Below are 20,381 nucleotides of genomic sequence, written 5' to 3'. Positions count from 1 at the left end.
TTGTAATACTGAATGGCAATTATACTTCCTGTGCAAAACATTATTTCCTCCACCTAAGCACGAAGTCCAATTTTCGTCTTGTTGCTGACAATATGTGTATGTTCATCTTTTACTGTTTACAGCAACATAGAGGGACCCAAAGTAGTTTTGTGATCCTTTCTAGCTTATTTTTTATTTTCTGTGTTTTCAAAGATGCCAGAAAGGTGGTGAGTAGCTATTAACTGATGAGACGAAGTAGCTCTTGTTAACAATTGCCTCTGAATGGTCTTTCCTAAGTCTACAATAACCTCATCAATTGTGTTAGGTCATAAATTAATTTCATTTAAGGTAACGCCTCTCAATGTAAATAAAAAAGAATACAACATTTAACTTTGAGAACAGCAATAGCCACAGTAATTGTTTGGTTACTTCTGGTTATATAATTATGGAAGGATAACAATGGAAAGCTGTATCGCAAATGTGTCTCCTTCAGCCTATTGTTGGCCAGGAGACGGGTGGCATGCAGATGGGGTCGAAACAGAGCACCTGCATTTAAGGAGTGGATTAAAGATATGGTATTTTGAAAAGAGCAAACATATGCATATTCTCAACTCCTCCCCCTAACCTCCCGCCATAGGGATATTTGGGATCCACTTAAGATGTATCTCCTGGAACATCCTATTGAGGACGACCTCAATCCACATTCTCCAGACACGATTCATTCCACGACTTGATCCCTGGTTGCTAGCTAGTTATGCACATATATTTGACTGCATAGAACTGTTATGTTGCATGATGCCACTGATGTATGAAGTCCCTTGCCGATCTAATTGAATGGACTCCGTACTATATTGCCTTGACTTTCCGATGTTGATGTCGCACATGTATCTATCTTTAGAATGCACTATTCTACTTGCTGTCTTGTTTGCTGTATTGTAGAAACTCAATAAACAAATTTTAAAAAAACTATGGAAAGCTGTAAAAAAACTTTACAACTCCTGGTTTATCTCAAAGTGTACCTTTGCCAACTTAAGATGTAGTTTGGCCTAATTTAAGAGGGTAATCAGATTGCCAGTGAAAAACTGTTCTAATATTCGTCAGTCATAGACTGTCAACAACTGTAAAGCCGCTGATTTGCTTTATTTGTTTAATAAAATGGGGCTATCGTCCTTGGTACTCATTTTCACAAGGCTAGTTCTTATCCAAATACCCTTAATCAAGCAATTTGGTATTGAAGCACTCATTTATATGCCAAATAAAGCTGCCCTTTTCTACTGTCAAAGGAGAATTTTCAGAACTTTTAAAACCAAAAATCCGTAGTTAAAATTCCGATCCATGTTAGAGACAGAAAAATGACTGAGACTTACTTCGCCCCGCCTAGGCTACATGTAATCATAGTTCTTAGTAAAAAGGTGAAATTAAATCCAGATCAAAATGCCACATGGGGTTTGGCCAAGTGCCTCTTCACATCTAAAGTATGTTGAGCTGCCTTTATATTATTCTGCAGCTAATGCCCAGGTTTCCTGGATGCAGTCTGTTCTATTGGTCCCTGTGTAAGCTCCCTAGACTATGTAGCCCAATTTACTAGTTACACCAGTGACATTTTAGTGAAGTATCTTGGTGGCATCGTTTTGTGGCTCAGAGACAGAGAAGATGGTAAAGGCATCATTCTACTGAAGCGATTGACAATGAAGAAGGGGTAGATGAAGAATTAAAGCAAATAATTAAAACATCTGAATCTTGGAGATCACCCGTTGTATGCTTTTTTCAAATGCACCAAATTTCTTAGTCTGTCATTTGATTCTGATGACCAAAAGATGTAGGCCTGAATTTGATTTTTGAGTGATGGAAACATAGCCCCATGGATCTGCTTCATTGAAGGTTGCATACCTTCTAAATGAGCCTAGGTAACAGGACCATAAAATGTGCACCTAATTTGAATGTTAAAACTATGTATACAATGTGGCTTCAAAGGCTAGGAAGCCATCCACAATTACTTTGAGAAGGTGAACATCGTACATAGCGTACAGTGCAGTGGCGTACAGTGTTGTGGTGTAGACTGGAGTGGGGTAGAGAGGCATACATTGGAGTGGCATCCAATTAAATAGCGTACATTGGAGGGGCGTAAAGTGGAGTAGCATACAGTGGAGTGACGTCCCATTGAATAGCATACATTGGAGTGGAGTAGCAAACAGTGGAGTGGCATACAGTGAAATAGCATAAAGCTGAGTGGCGACAGTGGAATGGCATATACTGGAGTTGCATATAGCGGAGTAGGATTTTCTGCAGTGGTGTAGAATGAAGTTAGGTACAGTGAAATAGCGTAGAGTGGAGTTGGGTAGAGTGTAATAGTGTATAGTGGAGTAGCATACAGTGGAGTGGCGTACAGAGTAGTGGTGTCGACTGTAGTTGTGTACAGTGGAATGGGGAAGCATGTAATAGCATGCAGTTTAGTGGTGCACATTGGCGTGGCGTCCAGTGAAATAGAGCTAAATTAAGTGGCGTAGTGGAGATCTATACACTGAAGTGGCATACAGTGGAATAGCGCAGAGTCCCATACAGTTGAATGTCGTAGAGTGGCGTAGCGTCTAGTGGAATGACGTAGACTTGAGTGACGTAGAGCGGAGTTGTGTACAGTATAGGAGCATAGAGTGGAGTGGCGTATACTATAGGAGCATAAAGTGGAGTGGCATGTAGTGTAATAGCATGGAGTGGAGTTTCATACAGTGGATAGGCATAGAGTGGAATACCTATAGTGGAGTGGGGTACAAATGTATGTAGAATTTAGCAGCAGTGCAGATTTTGGTGTGCAGAGTAATGCAAAATTGCGACTTGCGCTGCCTTGTGTTTCTCCAAATTTAACAATCAACGCATGGTGGCCCTGTGTTACTTTGTAAAACAGAATTAAGTATTGTGTTGCCCATGTGACATCATGCGTGACACAGTGGTACCACAATTCAATAATACAGCTAGGCCTTGATTATATTTTGGGCCATGGTATACAGCGGTAACTTTCCAGTATACTGTGGTACATGTCAATGACAAGCCAGTATATAATTGGGTAGTGGCTGTTTTTGGGTCGAGCCTTGCACAGCGCGCATGCACTGCTCTAGGAAAACAACCTCTTGGAATCACTCTGGACTTTGCACACACTCATGTGTGTGGTTTTTTTTTGGGAGAATTTCTTCTATTGGGCTTTGCGTGCTTCTTTGTAAAAACAGCACACAATTGGGCAAAGGCAGGTGCATGTCCCACCTTTCCCAGGAAATGTATCCGCCCACGGCCTATCGATTGCGGTTACGAGCAGCGGCGCGCAGTGCGCCGTCTGTTCTGTGTCAGATTTCACACAAGCGCGCTCGCACCACTCACGGGAATCTGCCGCTGCATTCCTCTCATCCCAAGGCGTTTTGCCTTCGGAAGCAAGCAGCTGCAGTGCCTTTTGAAGGTGCTTTAGAGATTTTTACGTAGTTTTGCAACGTTAAAGTCCTCCTATTTGTAGACCAGTTAGAAGTAAGCTGCCATCCCCGACCGCATTAGGGTTGGGACTGCAGAGACTCTTCCCCCTTCAGCAAAGTTCCGTAGATACCACATAACTTTTATTAATAGTGACAGTCGTGCTCCAATATATTCCTTTCATCCACATCGAAGTGATGAGAGACTGCGTCAGGCCTGGATGCTTCCACGTAACACTATGTTACAAACATGCACCTCTTGCACTGACGCAGAGCCAACCGAGCTACCTTACAGATACACACCAGAGACGCCATTTCCGGGAGCTGGGCGGGTCCTATCTTTGTCTTTATCTCTGTACATCCTGCTGTGGGTGTGAGAATACAGAACAGATAGTGCTCCGTGTCCTGCTGGAACTTGTGCTCGCTCTTCCTGAGCAGGCCGCACCCGCAGCTCTTCCTCGCGCTTCTGCATGCGGGACTGCACCCGTTGGACTTCGCCCAACCCTTTTACAAGGCTGGAGTCCTCTGCCAGCAGGCTCCCTGCTTCAGGAACTCTATGAAGGATAAACCCGCGAAAGCAAGAGGGCGTGGGCCGCCGGGTGACTGACGAGACGTTCAGTGGTGCTCAGTGGCACCTCGAAGAGGGAAGCAGGGCTGGGGCACAGTGAACCTGACAAACGCCCCCCACTTCCCCCCGGGGGCCTTTTCAAGGCAACAGTATCTCATTTCTTCCATGATTTCCGTTAGGGCACTCTGCTCTTGGTCAGACTTTCAAAGTACAAAATGTAAATTTAGAGGGCTCAATTCATATAAAAAAAAGTTTAAAGCACGCAAAGATGTTTTCGCCTAAACATACTTTTACTGTTTTTAGTTCACAAATATTCACAGACTTACAGTTGGAAAGGTGCGCTAGAAGCAGGCTTCCAGGTGTCACTGGGAATGTCACGCGACATTTCCGTAGGTCCCTGTTCTTCCTGTGTGGAAATCTACGTAGCGTAAATATAAGCATGGGCAGAATAGAATCCGTTCTGCAAATGTACAGTTCTGTAGTAGGGGATCTCTGTGTATAGTCATAATCTAGTGAATAGTCCCGCCCATGTGCTTGGACCCCGGCAATCAAAAATAATCTCTTAAATTGTCAAAAATTGCAGAACTACAAAGACATTAAGAGAGAATTTAAAGACAAATAATGCAGCCTATATCCACGGGCTACACTGTCCAGTACTTCAACTAGAAATTCCACCAAAAAATTCACACACAACACAGCCTGCCCAGTTTTTTCCATAGAGAAACTTGCCTCTACCAGTAAAAGACTCTGGAATGATAGAGAGGAAGGCATGGACAGACAAGCCGCATAGGCTGTCATTATGTGGCTTAAATAGGATACTGTGCCTTTAAGAGAACTTTCCAGAACTTCTCCCAGTATCCCAGAATGCACAGCAGGTCCCTTTTACTTTCAGTTCTTTTTTCCGGCTCCTGCTAACAGGACCCTGAGGCATTGAGCTCTCCCTTTTTCAAGGGTTTATTGGATTTTTGTGCACTTTTTGATTTAAAAGTGTTTTCAGTTTGTGTCTTGGTGTTTCCCTTCACTCCTGTGTATTTGTTCAGGCTTTTTAGGGCTCTAAAATGCCTGCTCTTTTCGACAAGTGCCCAGCATGTGGAAGGAAGAAGTCCAAGACTGATCCACACGACGTCTGCATACTCTGTCTCCCTGAAGCACATGTCCCTGAAGAATGTGACATCTGCCAGAACTTTTCAGCAAGGACCCTGAGGGAAAGGCTGAAGATTAGGCTTCAAGGCCTAGAGGAGAGACGACTGCAGGCTGCAGGTGGGTCTGGGCAGGCTGGGAAGGCTCCCTCTGCCTCTGCTGAGGCCTCTGGGGGGCTCCCCAGAGGTAGGAAGACAAGCAAACGGTCCCGGTCTCCGTCGGCGTCGATTGCATCGACGACGACGTCGAGAGGGATGACGACGGTGTGTTCCCCATCTCCCCGGGGCTCCGGGTCGAGACGGCGTGAAGGATCGACGTCGAAGGGCCTGGGTAGGCCGCCGTTGAGATCACCGTCGGCGGCTTCTTCGTCGTCGACGTCAGCGTCGAGCCATTTGCGTCGAAGAAGGAGCGACAGGCGTCGGCGCTCGCCGTTGAGGCGACACCGCCGGTCGCCGTCGAGAAGACGGTCGGCGTCGAGGGGATCCTAGACGTCAAGGACCTCGAGAAACCGGTCGCGTCAAGGAGGAGTCGATGCTCATCGTCGAGGACTGAATGTTTGACGTCGCGGAGGTGGCGTTTGGCGTCGAGGAAGAAGCGTTAGACGTCGCGGAGGCGGCGTTCGACGCCGGAGTCACGGAGGCGATGTTCGACGCAGGAAAAGCACGCTCAGCATCAAGAAGAAAGAGATTGGTGTCTCGTAGTTTTTCCAACTCTCCTAAGCGGTGCAGAAGGAGTTCTGGCGCCAGAAGTCACGCTGGGTCTGGTGGAGGGCGCCGGAGACGGCGATCACCTACTGGAGGGGCTGGTTCGCAGTCCCCTCCCCCAAAGAAGTCACCGGGCTCGGTGTACTCGGTGGTTTATACACCACCTCGGCCGAACGCGCCCCCGCCTCCCGTACCTAAGGAGGATCCTCCCGTCAACCCTCCGCTTCCACCACTTCCTCCCTCAGGACAACCACCACCAGCGCTTCCGCCTCATGGGCCCGCCCCTCAGTCGGAGATGACTCCTGTCCCTCCGCCAAGGTCGGTGTCACTGCCTCCACTTCCTACACCGCCTAAGGGGACGCCTAAACCAAAGCCCCAGGAAAGGCCACGGAAGACGCCTCCACGGAAACCTGCGGAGCGTCCACGGACTAAGAGATCACGTTCTCGTTCCTGGAGGAGGGAACGATCACGCAACAGGTCATCCACGTGGTTGAGACGACGCCACAGGAGGCGCAGTCTCGTTCCCATACGAGGTCCTCAGGGACCAGGGATTATTCTCCGAGTCACCAGAGACAAGGGTGTCACCGGTGGACGATCTGGTGTCCACTCACGATGTCCTGTTAAGAGGTGCAGCAAAATTGGGCATCTCGTTGACGGTGCCCACGCCCAAGAAATCGGTAATCTCCGAGACGCTGCACCAGAAACATCTGTCTCGGCCATTACTGCCACTGGTACCGGGCCTGGAGGATCCGACCATGGACCTTTTTCTCACCCCGGCGGTGACTTAGGCGGCCCCCTCGAGACTACAGAAAAAATACTGGGCTCCTGACTCAGATCCGGCTTTTTTAAGGGTGGAACCCCCTCCGGACTCTGTGATAGTGACGGCGGCTCGTAAACAGCATGCCACCACTCGTCATCCACAGTCCCACCAGATAAAGAATCTAGATGGCTGGATTCGGCTGGGAGGAAAGTTTGTGGGACGTCGGCGACTTCCATGAAGGCTGCGAGTGCCACGGCCTTGTTGGGGCGCTACGACCGAGCCCTCTGGAAATCCCTCTAGCAGTTTGTGGAACACCTACCTCGTGACAAGAGAGAAGATTTCAGGAGGTGTTAAACGAGGGGATGTTGGGGGCGAATCAGGTCATCAGTGCTGCAGCCGATTCTTCCCTCCTGGTGGCGCATGGCTTCTGCCATGGGATTAACCAGCGACGACACGCCTGGCTCCGCCTCACGTCGCTGTAACCTGACGCACAGCAAAGGGTTGCCAATTTACCATTCTCTGGCGAAACCCTGTTTGGAAAACATGCGGATGACGAAATGGCCCGCATAAATGCGGAGGCCGAAACACTCACGGCTGTAGGTCTGGAAAAGCCCAAGGAGACAAAGAAATCGTACCGCCCGTTCCAGAGACGGTTCGGTGGACAGGGCAGAGGGCGTGGCCAAGCTTCGGGACAGCAGCAGTTCCGAAGGCCGTTCCAGAAGCGCCAGAAAGGCAGAGGCGGCCAACAGTTTGCACCAGCGACCAAAGGCCGGGCCGAGTCTAGGCCCTTAGCGCTTACTTCCCCTGCATCCGTTACCCACTCCGGTGGGGGAAAGCGTTCAATTTGTTCTGGCAGAGTGGAGAAAAATTACTCAGGACAAGTGGGTGCTGAATATTGTTTGCAATGGATACAGTCTTCGGTTCACCAGCCCGCCTCCAGCAATTCCACCGGTCAGCTCGCAGTTTCAGCTGCGCGAGCTCCAGGCGGAGGCCGATATCCTGTTAAGGAAAAGGGCGCTGGAAGACGTACTTCTGTCTCAAAGAGGAAGAGGTCTGTACTCCTGGTTCTTCCTGGTTCGCAAGAAGGACAAGAACGAGTTCAGACCCATTCTGGACTTGAGACAGGCAAACAAGTGGATTCGCAGAGAGAAGTTTCGCATGCTGTCGTTGCATCAGATTTATCCTCAGTTGCAACAGGGAGACTGGCTATGTGCTATAGACCTACAGGATGCGTACTTCCATGTGCCCATTGCACACAAACACAGGAAGTTCCTGCGATTCCAAGTCGGCGCCAATCATTATCAATACACAGTACTCCCATTCGGACTGAAGTCTGCACCGAGAACATTCTCTAAGTGCATGGCGGTGCTAGCAGCACACCTGAGGAAGAACAAGGTGTTCGTCTACCCGTACCTGGACGATTGGTTGATCAAGGCCTCCTCCTTCTCGGAAGCTCAAGCACACTTCCAGAAGACGTGCGTTCTCTTGAACAAGCTGGGGTTGCACATCAACATGTCCAAGTCTATCCCGACTCCGGTCCAATGCATACAGTACTTGGGAGCCTCCATCAATACGCTGTCAGCAAGCGTGTATCCTTCGGAGGAGCGACGATTATCACTCCTTCAGAAGGCTCAGGCTCTTATGATCACTCCATTTACAACAGTGAGGACGGTGTCTTCTATACTGGGATCGATGGCCTCTTGTATCTTCCTAACGCCACACGCACAACTGCACATGAGACCGTTGCAAGAGTGCTTGGAGGACCAGTGGGGTCAGAGGAAAGGATCTTGGGACGACAAGATACGACTGTCTCTGCATGCTCTTCAGTCTCTGAAGTGGTGGTGTTCAGCAGAGAATCTCCTCAGAGGGGTTCCCTTCCACAAGGACATTCCCACGAAGACTGTCGTGACGGATGCTTCTCTCCACGGTTGGGGGGCGCACTCCGGAGACTTACAGATTCAAGGAATGTGGTCCCCGATGGAGGCCACGTATCACATCAATTTCCTGGAACTCAGAGCTGTTCACTTGGCACTGAAGGCCTTTCATCCGTCCTTTCAGACCAACTCTCTGCTTGTACAGACGGACAATACAACCACGATGTATTACCTCAACAAGCAGGGGGGTTCGAGATCACGCACTCTGTCGCAGGAGGCGCAGGCGATCCTGCCACTGGCTTCTGGCCAGAGGACTGACGATAACGACCTCCCATCTGCCAGGTGTGCAGAATGTTCAGGCAGACGTGCTGAGCAGACTGATTCAGGAAAACCACGAATGGGTCATAAACGACGAAGTACTAGGAGAAGTCTTCGCATGGTGGGGGACTCCAGACGTAGATCTGTTCGCCACCGCCGAAAACAGCAAATGCTGAGACTTCGCCTCCAGGTACTACCAGCCGGGGACGCTGGTGAATGCGCTATAGATCAACTGGTGGAACAGCTTTCTGTACGCTTTTCCACCCATTCCCCTGATTCCGGCGGTACTCATCAAGCTGGCCAGGTCCAGGGCACGGATGATACTCATTGCCCCGGAATGGCCCAGGCAGTGGTGGTTCACGGACCTGCTTCACCGGTCTCTCCTTCCTCGCATACGGCTGCCGTGCAGGCCGGACCTTCTCACGAAGTTCGGGGGCAGATGTTGCACCCCAACCTCTCGTCTTTGAGTTTGGCGCCATGGCTCCTGAGATAGTGCAGTATGGCCATTTGAATCTGCCCGAAGATTGCATGGACATACTGAATGAGTCTAAGAGGCCTTCCACTCGGACTCCCTATGCTTACAAGTGGAAGAGGTTCTGTATCTGGTGCAAGTCCAAGAACTATGACCCGACAACGTGCAAGGAAGATGTCATCCTTCCTTACTTTCTACATTTGGCGCAGTCTGGACTTAATGTTCATTCCATTAAGGTTCATCACGCTGCATTGACTGCCTACAGGAAATGCCCTTCACAGACTTCCTTCTTCCAGATTCCTGTGATCAAAGATTTTCTGGAAGGCATGAAGAAAGTATTCCCTCCTGTCAGGCTCCCTTCGCCTTCATGGGAATTGAATGTGGTGCTGTCCAGGTTGATGAAGGAGCCTTTTGAACCTATTCATAAGGGTTCGTTGCAGCACCTGTCCTGGAAGGCGGCGTTCCTCGTGGCCATAACATCGGCCCGCAGGGTGAGTGAAATTCAGGCGTTGTGTTGCCAAGAACCTTATACTGTATTTCATGCTGCTAAGGTTGTTATGCGTACTCACCCTAAATTTCTTCCCAAGGTTATTTCTGATTTTCATGTTAACCAGACCATAACTTTGCCTACGTTTTTTCAGAATCCCTCTTCTCCAGCGGAAAGGTCTCTACATTCCCTGGATGTTAGGAGGGTGCTGAAATTTTATCTGGATAAAAGCAAAGATTTTCGTAGGTCAGACCAATTGTTTATCAATAATGGGTCGGTCAGGATGGGTCTTGCTACCTCTAAGCAGTCCATCTCCAGGTGGATTGTGTCCTGCATACAGTTGTGTTACCAAAAAGCTAATAAGACCTTAGGAGGTAAGCCTAAGGCTCATTCCACCAGGGGCAAAGCTGCCACGACAGCTTTGCTCCGTAACGTTCCAATTGCAGAAATCTGCAAGGCGGCCACTTAGAAGTCGGTTCATACCTTTGCTAAGCATTACTGTCTGGACACTGATGCCAGGGCAGACGCTCAGGTTGGGCAGGCTTCGCTGCGAAATTTGTTCGCACAGTAGTGGTGTTAATTTTCTTCTCTCCACCGCTGCTTTGGTGTGGGGATGGGCTTCCCATTCTATTCACTAGATTATGACTATACACAGAGATCCCCTACTACAGAAGGAGTAGTTTCTGTCCTGTAACTCCAGTTCTGTAGTAGGGGTATCTCTGTTATAGTCATAAGCGCCCGCCCTCCTCCACGGTGGAGAAAGATATTCTTGTAAGGAATGCTACAGGTCTGGCGTGTTACGCCTTCAAAAAGAACTGAAAGTAAAAGGGACCTGCTGTGCATTCTGGAATACTGGGAGAAGTTCTGGAAAGTTCTCTTAAAGGCACAGTATCCTATTTAAGCCACATAATGACAGCCTATGGGGCTTGCCTGTCCATGCCTTCCTCTCTATCATTCCAGAGGCTTTTACTGGTAGAGGATAGTTTCTCTATGGAAGAAACTGGGCAGGCTGTGTTGTGTGTGTGATTTTTTTGGTGGAATTTCTAGTTGAAGTACTGGACAGTGTAGCCTGTGGATATAGGCTGCATTATTTGTCTTTAAATTCTCTCTTCAGTGTCTTTGCAGTTCTGCAATTTATGACAACTTAAGAGATTATTTTTGATTGCCGGGGTCCACGCACATGGGCGGGACTATTCACTAGATTATGACTATAACAAAGATACCCCTACTACAGAACTGGAGTTACAGGACAGAAACTACTCCTTTTCTCTTTTTTTCCATACAAGCAGAAAACATTTTTCTTACACTTTTGCCAATGTGGCCGGAGTAAAATGTCAAGACTTTACAAGGTAGGACGATTGGAGTTTGATGCCTACCAATGTTCAGGTCTAGGGTATCATAAAACTTACAAAGCTATCCAAGCCTTGCAACATCAACTTCCCAGGCCTTGGGTGATATTTATTTCAACATGCATTGCAAATAAGTCTGCAGTAGTAAATCGATGTAGGCATGGCAGGTGTAAGTTAGATGTACTTTCAGCCTTAAATGTATTCTCTTGAAATGAATTTCGCCTAAATTACTTCCGCAAACACAACATCCTGTTCGCAATAAAATTAGAAATAACTAAATAAGCACTCAGCATAACTTAACTTTATGCTGTCTACATCCTCTCACTCTCCTTCCCCCACATGCCGTTTTTAGGTCAAACCTACCGAAGGGAAAAAACATACTTATCTGCGCTCTTCCGAGGTATGTGGCACTATATTATTTAATGCAAAAAGAACAGTTGATGGATAGAATGCCGAACAATGTCATACATTCACCCCAGTACAGAGATCTGGGCCTAAATCCTTTGTTTATTTGCTCACCATGCCAATTCAGTTTGAACCCAGCCATATGCAAATCAGTCTTGACCCTATGCCTCATGGGAACAGTCCAACCTGAACTGCCAAGCTAGGTCCTCTCTGGACTGGAAAGAAGCATCCTAGGACCGGTCCAGGGAAGACATGGCTTGGCAGTTCGGGCTGGACTGTTCTCATGAGGCATAGGGTCAAGACTGATTTGCATATAGCTGTGTCTGAACTGGGGTGGCAAAGTGAGCTAAAGAATGATGATGGATTCAACCCAGATCTGTGACTGGGGGGTGAGTCTTTGAAACGTTTCAGCACTCCGTCCATCATCTCCTTGTGTTTGCTTTGTTCGCCCTAAATTGGCAGGGTATGCCCAGACGTGGGTCCCTTGCTCACTTCACCACTAGATAGAAGCTAGCCTGGCTGAAGAGGGCTGTTAGCCCGAAACCGGTCCCAGGATGCTTGTTTCCGGTCCAGGGAAGACATGGCTTGGTAGTTCGGACTGGACTGTTCCCATGAGGCACAGGGTTAAGACTGATTTGCATATAGCTGTGTCTGAACTGGGGTGGTAAAGTGAGCTAAAGAATGATAATGGATTCAACCCAGATCTGTGACTGGGGGTGAGTGTTTGAAAAGTTTCAGCACTTCGTCCATCATCTCCTTGTGTTTGCTATATTATTTAAGGCTCGCAGTGTGTGAGCAAGCCCGTGGGGGATAATGTACTGCATTGCTAAACACTTATAAGGTCCCAAAGGCGAGACCTATTAGCTATGCCAATGCTTGTTATAGAAAGAAAAGGCAATCATAATATTTTAAGTACACCTTGGCTTTGTGTTCAGTGTTATGGCCTTAGATATAGGTAAGAAGTAGGTCCCTCCCTATAACCACTTTACTGAAGTGGTAATAGGTAGGGATATATATATATATATATATATATATATATATATATATATATATATATATATGTTTTTACAGATTTTTAGATAAGTTTATGGCCATGTACCGCGTTAGTTCCACAAAATGTTGTGTAATTCTGCGAAAGTACAGTGGTGACAGATATAACTATGTTTAAATGCCTTATAACTTAAAGCATACTTACCCTGCTTATTGCAGTACCCGAAAAGGATGATCTGTGCACCATAATGTATAATCCTGCTAAATTCCATGTAAATCATTTTAGTCAAATAAAATAGTCTATAGAAAATGCACTGGGCCAACTCCCCGGGGGCAATTTTTTTCCTATAATGGGGGGCTTGGAAGTGTCTAACTGGAACAAAAGAATGGAAAAAAAAGTAATGTCGAGGGCAACGATGCTCCTGCTTCCTGCGTTTTATCAGGTCAATAGACTGTTTCCTATAACACAAAAGTTTATTGCAATAAATGTATAGAATTTTAACTTGAGCAAAATCAGGATGAATTTGTGGGTGTGGACTGCTTGCTGAAAATGCTGGTGCAGTAGTTGATGTGCTTGGTGCAGCAGCAGGTGGGTTGCCCTTCAACCTCTGTGTTGCAGCTCGAGCAAAGTTGTTGAGGTGTAAGTTCTTCACGTGTCGCTCCATATTTGCTGTGCCAAAGGAGTATTTTTTAGATGGATAACCCCTTGAAAGAGTTTGGAAAATTTTACAGGTTACTTTCGGAGCATTAACCGTTTTTTGTACATCTGGAAAAGTTAAAAACTGCCAAATTAGAGCTTCTTTCCTCTTCTTTGGAAGTTCTTTAGGAATGAAATATTCCTCTGAAGAATGGCTGGAAGATGAGTCCATTGCTGTTATTATGGTAAACTTTGTTCTATTTGACAAGATTCTCAGAAGAGAGGCTTCTTCTTAGAAAGTCAAAGTAGAATTATTAAAATGGGACGGAAGTTTCAACAGTTGAAATAGTTAGTGTTATGAACCAATCAAATCTCTTCTTTTAAAGTCACATGGCTTTGTGTACGCTTACGCTGTGATTACGGTGCTCTTACGATGCGAGTACGCATGACGTTTCACCGTGATTTGTGTAATTGCTTTTAAAAGTAATATAGGATCATTGGATCTTAAAAAAAAGTGTTTTCATAATTATCCTAGATAATGTCTTCTGTTAGTATGTTCAATAAATATATGTTTTTAAACTATTAAAAACATTCGCGTCTTTGCGTACGGTGCGCCGTACATGAAGTCACACGGAAGCTTTGATGCGACGTGAAAGCGTATTCGTAGCGTATGCTGAGAATGATTAGCAGTACAAACTATGGTGCGATGACTCTCTCACTGTCAAATCAGAGCACAGGGCGCGCTATGAGAATGGTTAGAAGTGGTCACTCATTTGAGATCCGATTCAGCTGTGTGGTTTATCCACGGTATCATAACGTTACTTTTTAGCTTGTTTAAGTTTGAGGTGTGCATGAAATACTATGCTATAGGCAGATATGGATCTTTAGGCAGCGCTTATCTGCATGAAGCTTGGTTATTGTCATTTACATATAGGTGTCTGAGGGAGGGAAAAGAAGTCTATGTGAATGGCGAGGATTGCACAATAGCACCGGATCACTCCTTAACTTGTAGACACATACAATTGCATGGCTCTTGTAATCAAGATGCTCCAATTTGGCCTGAGTTTTGAGAGTCACTCCGACACCTGCTATCATACCAACATTCAGTTTACTGGAAACGTGAGTTATTTAATTTGAAATAATGCAGATTGTTGTGCAATGTTAGAAGGCATCGGTTACATGATTACGGTAACTGAGCGTGTGGTTTGCTATAAAAAAGTTGTATTTACTCCTCGGCATGGGAAGCTGGATGTTTCCATCTGGCCGTCGATTCCGACCTTGAAAGAAGAGTCAACCAAAGGAGCCATATAAGAGCGCTATTGTCTCAAAAAGAGGTCGCTCTTACATCTGCTAGAGAAACATTTGTCCTTCATGTAGCAAACACCCGCACAGAAGTGTATGATTTATTAAATAGAGACGTGCCTCTGAATTTTGGGGAGTTAATTCAGAGTATCTTTAATACGTCCTTGACTACGGGGCTACCTTACTTTTTTTTAAGTTAGAAGCAGTGGCCTTGTGACTTCTTTTCAAAGTATATATGGTGTCTTCTCTGCATTTTTTCATTCGATGTTTTCTAGCATCTTTGGTGAATTCCGCTTAATACTCGCATTAGTTGCCGGTGTGCTTTTATTAATTTGTTTACTTAAATATGGATGCACATCCTGTAGCACACAACAATATGTCCCGGCTGTTGCTGCTCCGCAACCGAATGCTTAGTTATTACGGAGCGCTGCCTCTGGCTACATTGAGTACAGTTTATGGATTATCGTTTCGATTTTCCTTTTTCACATGCATCCAACCTGTCTTCCATTGCCTGAGCTGCTATTTCGACTGGGCCCTGGACTTGTGTCTCTGCAGTATGGTGTCCCCCAACGCGGATTATGACCAGCTGATGAGCCCCCTTAGTGGTTCATGACTTGCTCTGTTCTGGCGTTGGGATTATGGCTTTAGCAGCGATACATGGAATAATGGGACGTTGGAATGTTTTTGCAGCGGCGCATTACTTCTTGGCACGCAGTTACATTGAAGATGACCCGAGTTTTCCTCCGATGGTGATAGAGGCTCCGGTCGTTGAGGAACATGTATGTTCATTCTCACTATTGAATTGGATGGCTGAAATGTTTTCAGATGAGAACATTGACTTCCTCTTGGAGGCTGTTGCTACATAATGTGCTTGAACGCTGTTTGATTAAGACGCTTTGATTTTTCTACCTATTCTTTATTATTTAGTTACTGTTTTCTATCAAACAGCGAATACTTTTTTATGCAAATTTGAACTTGACTCTGCTTTTCAGGCTTGGACCCTGCGTTCCTTATTCGCCCATATTTATATCACATGCTTCGATCGAGGGAGGGTGTTGCGGGGTGAGCCTTGCACTCCCACCTTGTGAAGTTAGCATGGGTTTATTAGAAGGTTAAACACCATTTTTACTTTCCTGCTCTGCTTTGCCCTCGACACGCACTTGTGATATTGTTTAGAGAAGGCTGAGTATTTAGTTTTACATGAGAATAATTTGTTATGCTACATTTCTAGACTGCCTCGCTAGTTTAGTGTGTATAGTGAGACCATGGAACATCAAGGTTATCTTAGATACTGTGTCTGTTATTCGGAATGATCCTTGCACGTTCGACCTATAACACATATGCAGCTGTGGCCACGTCTGATACTGGCGCGTTTAATAATGTATTGTCGAGGCATAGTTACACACAGTTGGAGAACAGTGGTATCCTGACAGTTTGTGCAGAACTCAATGGGATCCACTACTGCTGAGTACCAGAGGTATGGGGCTGTCCATGTAATCCTAGGAGACCTTCTGTAGTTATAAACTAACCTGGTAGGTAGGGAGGGTGAAATGTAGGTATATTTTAAACCTGTTTCCCCGTTAGCAATATAAGATGCTTTCTCCCTTTGTATTTTATGGAATAGTAACAATGCTGACAACCTTGTTTCTGATAATATGTTTGGTTGTATTATCTAAGGTACTGCACATGAGATTACGGCGTTAGAAATAAACATTTCAAACTTGCACGTGGCTTTATTTACTCCTTGTTTTGGACTGCTGTAAGACTATAACGAAAGAGTGCTCTTTTTATCCACCTTACTTGAGGTAATCGAAGTCGCATGTTCTGGTGACTAGTATATATATATATATATATATATATATATATATATATATATATATATATATTCACTGAAAAAACCATAGGTTTCAAACACGTTATAGTTAGGAATTAGCATTTAAAAAACCATAGAAATTCACTGAAAAAAACATAGGTTTCACACAAGTGAATGTGTCTTTCTGAAAAATAAATATTTTTTAAATATGTATATCTAAAGGTCGATGGAAGAATAAATGGGTAAATAAGTGTCTAAATTGATTTTTTTTTTGTAAAATTGATTGTATAACTGACTTATTAAGTGTATCTTAGTGAATACATGTCTTAGCGAGTAATGTTTAAATATGTAAATATCTGTATCAGTGTCTTACTTTGTCTATAAGTGGCTGCATGGGTTGGTGAGTAGCTACATGAGTGTCTATATAGGTTATTAGTTGGTTTTTTGAGTATCGGAATGAGTGTCTGTATGGTTTGTTGGGTGGTATTACTTAGCGCACGGATGCATGAATGACTGACTCACTGTTTGTATGTGTTTTGAAGACAGCATGTGTGCAGGGGTGGATGAGTGTGTGTATGGGTGTGTTAGTGAGTGAATGACTGCCTCAATAGTATCTTCTTGAGTAACTACATATCTTTTAAACTAGTATATGTGAGTATTGATGTATATAAGTGAGTATATGTGAGAGTGAGATATTGAAAGAGGTCCTGTTTAAATAAGTATGTGTTTCTATAAGTGATTGTTTAAGAGAGTAAGTATGTGTAAGTTTCTGTAGAAGTAAGTGTAGTGGTGTGTGTATAGCTGTACATGCAAGTAAATGGATGTTTGATAGTTTATTTGCATGTGTGAGTATGTTTGTGAGTAACTCTATGGATGAGTATCAGTGTGGTGTAACAGGATGTATAGGTGTATGAGTAGATATGATGAGTGAGTATATGTATGAGTGACTATAAAGAAAATGAGTGGATGTGTATGTAGATGTTGGAATTACTGAATAGGTTGTTGTAACTGGTATTGGTATCTCCATTTTTTTGAAAATTTTTGTTTCTATTTTTGAATGTGTCTATCAAAGGTTATATTAGGGTGAGAGGAGGTCTGCCACTCTTTCACAAGGATGATGTCATCAGTGATGTCACTGAACATGTCTTGAGTGATGTAGTATGTGCCGTCCTCAGCAGTGCATTGCGGGCGCGCAAGTTATAGTTAGCTGAACTAACTAGAACAGGGGAATTTCAATGGTTTTGTATGAGTGAAATGTCCAGCTAACTATAACGTTTAAAACCTATGGTTTTTTCAGTGAATAGATAAATAATTTTTGACTGCAACCACAAGTGCCCCTTTTGTTCTACCCCTTCCTCCTTCGCCAGCCATGGTGCTATGTGTAGAGCTTTATTGATCATTAGCAAGTTTTCCTAAGCGCTGCAGAAATATCAATACATACACTGCATTTTGATATGGTTCAAATAAGCCATGTTCCACGTTTATCCGGAAATGGAATGATCATGATTTGTCCAGGCTGTATCTGGTATTTGTGTATTTTCCTGTTCATTCTCTATTTGTATAATAAGTCAGAATTCTTGACTGAATGGGTCTCATGCCAGCAATGGGCCAGCTGAGAAGCTATTATTTGTTTTGGCTGGGAACGTAAATCTAAATCTGTCCATGTCAATGCCAGACCAGTCATTGTTTGATACATCACTGAGTAGTTCAGCTGGAGGCCTTTTGGAAATGTAGCGCTGCAGTAGCCTAGCCTATTTGAAGGGCACCAGTGGCTCTCCGTGTCTGTGGGTGAGACAGGGCCAGGGAGAGGCTTGAGTGCCTCTTGGCATCACATCCTCTTTGCTCTGGTATCACTGCAATTGTTTAAATAAAAGTTCTGCATGACTTTCAAAATTAGTAATCAGCCATTCTTTTTTATCAAAATGTACAACTAGCTTGCTATTGCATCAGTGTAATCATGAATGTAATCAAAAAAATGAGGTTGTGGTGCTCTAAAACATTTTCCAGTGCTGAGCCCTGGCAAACATCTGCTCAAATTAAGCATGGTGCTGGATTGGTCCCCCTATTGAAGGAAGAGAAAATGCTTGGTCAGGGCAGTCATTAAAAGCTGTCTTACTGGCTTGCTATTTAGCGTGTAACTTTGACTGTAATTTGAAAGAAGGGGCAGGGAAGGAACATGAATAGTTTGTTTTGGTGAAAAGGGAAGCAGTTCCCCACATATTCAAAGTTGCTGGCAATAGAATGCCTCATTTGAGTAAAATAGGTAATACATGCAGCTTCATGCATTATCTTCCCCCTGCTGTCATAAACTAACTAACAGCAGATGGAGAGAAATTTTAGTTGCTTTTGTTTGCTCCATATTAAATTCAAAACCTTTACTCTTTCGATATGCTGCAGCATATGTAATATTTAAAAAGCATGCAGCAGCCTGTCGCAGGGATGCAAGACCCATATGTATGAATCTTCCTTCTATCACAAGGGCCCCACTCACCCTGTCCAAGTCAGGCAACTATTCTTCCGCCATACTTGTTTGGCGGTTCAAGACTTTGCTGCTCACCACTTTCCCTCTTTGTCTTAATAGGCATTGGTTGAGTCGGCATCGGCAGTCAGTGATCCTTGTCCTTAGGAGGAGCTGGACATTGGCCAGTGTGCCCACCAACCGAAAGGACCTTCAGGTACTTTGCAACCTTTTTGTGGTGCTTTCCTTGGGCCGGGGATAAGGAGTTGGATTACACTTCCATTATAGTCTTAGGTTTGTAAATGTATGGCACCACATAATATTTGTGGGTGCTTATTAGTGAAATGGCTATCACTGCCACATTGTTATTGATAAATTAATTACATAAATATAGTGGTAGGGCCATTTATTAATATTAACAAATCATGCATAAACTAACATCTGAATGGTAAAATCTAATCAGTTTATGATGATAATGTGTTCTTATATTGTGCTTCATACTGCACCTCAGCTGCTTATTAGCACTGTATTATAATAATGATATTACTATTGCCCAATAGTAACTGATGCTACTGTTAGCCATTTTATAGTACAATATGCAACCTGGAGAGGTCTCAAAGGAGTACTTTGCTATAAAATTCAACACCCCTACAATCAAGTTCCTACTAAAATATTTTAGCCCGCTCTGATTCATCATCAGCGGTACTTTATCTGATGCATTACAATTAGGACAAACATCTCATATGCCAAGTCCACCACCGCACCCAAACTACCGAGACCTAATGCACACCTCACCTTTCTTAAAATGTGTAACCACTTGTCTCCGAAAATACTTAATAAAATAGCATTCTGCTGTCTGTTTGGGTACAGCTATGAAACCCAAATCCTCCTAGTTTTCTCTGCAACATTTGAAAAAATCAAACATGGAAGTCTAGTGAACGTACTAAGGAGAACAAAGCGAGACAGAGATTCTTTCTGATGAATTGAAAACACTTTACTAAAATGGAGTCATCTGCATATGTCTTAGAGTGCACAGTGAATTTGCTCTGCATCCTTGTCATTTAAAAATGGATCCACTTGAAGAGCTGCTCAACAGACTAAGGCAGAGTGCATGTATTTAAAAGTAGGACATGTAGAAATGTAATGTCCATAGTTCCTTACAGTGACTTGCACCCAAAAGCTATTTTTCACTGTGGCAAGCCTAGCTGTTCTATGTAGGTAAGCAGAGTAACATAACATAACACGTGTATTTGTAAAGCGCATAAAGATTACATGCTATTACTGTATCTCGGGAATAGGACTAGCTAGAAAAATAACTAAGCAACGATTTTTAATAGTTATTAAAAATCAAATTCAATGGTGAAATCGGATTTTTAATAAATAAGGAAAAGTAACTTTTAGAAAGTTACTCTCTCTGCCTGACATTCCTTGGGGCTAAATTTGCATTTGTTCTCCCACTTCTGCAAGCAAGTAATTAGCATTTGAAAATGGATAATAAGCTTCCCAGGAGCTAACAATAGGTTGCCCTGAATAGGCACAGATGACTCCAGGGAACCTGAATATGCTGGGTGGGGTTTGTGTTCAAAAGACCGCGGTCCTTAGAGAGAAAGAGGATTGCAGCAATAAATATAGACTCAATAGACCTATATTAGTAGAAAATGCCCAGCCGGACA

At 44.5% G+C, this 20,381-nt stretch overlaps 1 protein-coding gene across 11 annotated transcripts in view; it reads left to right on the top strand.

Moving 5' to 3' along the window:
- The window catches only part of HMBOX1 (homeobox containing 1), a 490,629-nt gene that overhangs the window by 443,149 nt on the left and 27,099 nt on the right, over window positions 1–20,381 (top strand). For 5 of the 11 annotated variants that reach the window (XM_086928010.1, XM_086928011.1, XM_086928009.1 and 2 more), the window contains one exon: window positions 18,832–18,925. The exons of the other annotated variants lie outside the window; for them this stretch is intronic. In XM_086928010.1, coding sequence (XP_086784136.1) covers window positions 18,832–18,876 — 45 coding nt within the window. In that variant the 3' untranslated portion in view covers window positions 18,877–18,925. The remainder of the gene's footprint in view (window positions 1–18,831; window positions 18,926–20,381) is intronic. 11 annotated transcript variants of the gene reach the window in all.

Source organism: Lissotriton vulgaris, chromosome 6 (assembly GCF_964263255.1).
Source record: "Lissotriton vulgaris chromosome 6, aLisVul1.2, whole genome shotgun sequence".
Taxonomy (NCBI): Eukaryota; Metazoa; Chordata; class Amphibia; order Caudata; family Salamandridae; genus Lissotriton; species Lissotriton vulgaris.
Note: the sequence above shows the minus strand (reverse complement) of the source record. Positions and strands in the feature narration are given on the sequence as shown.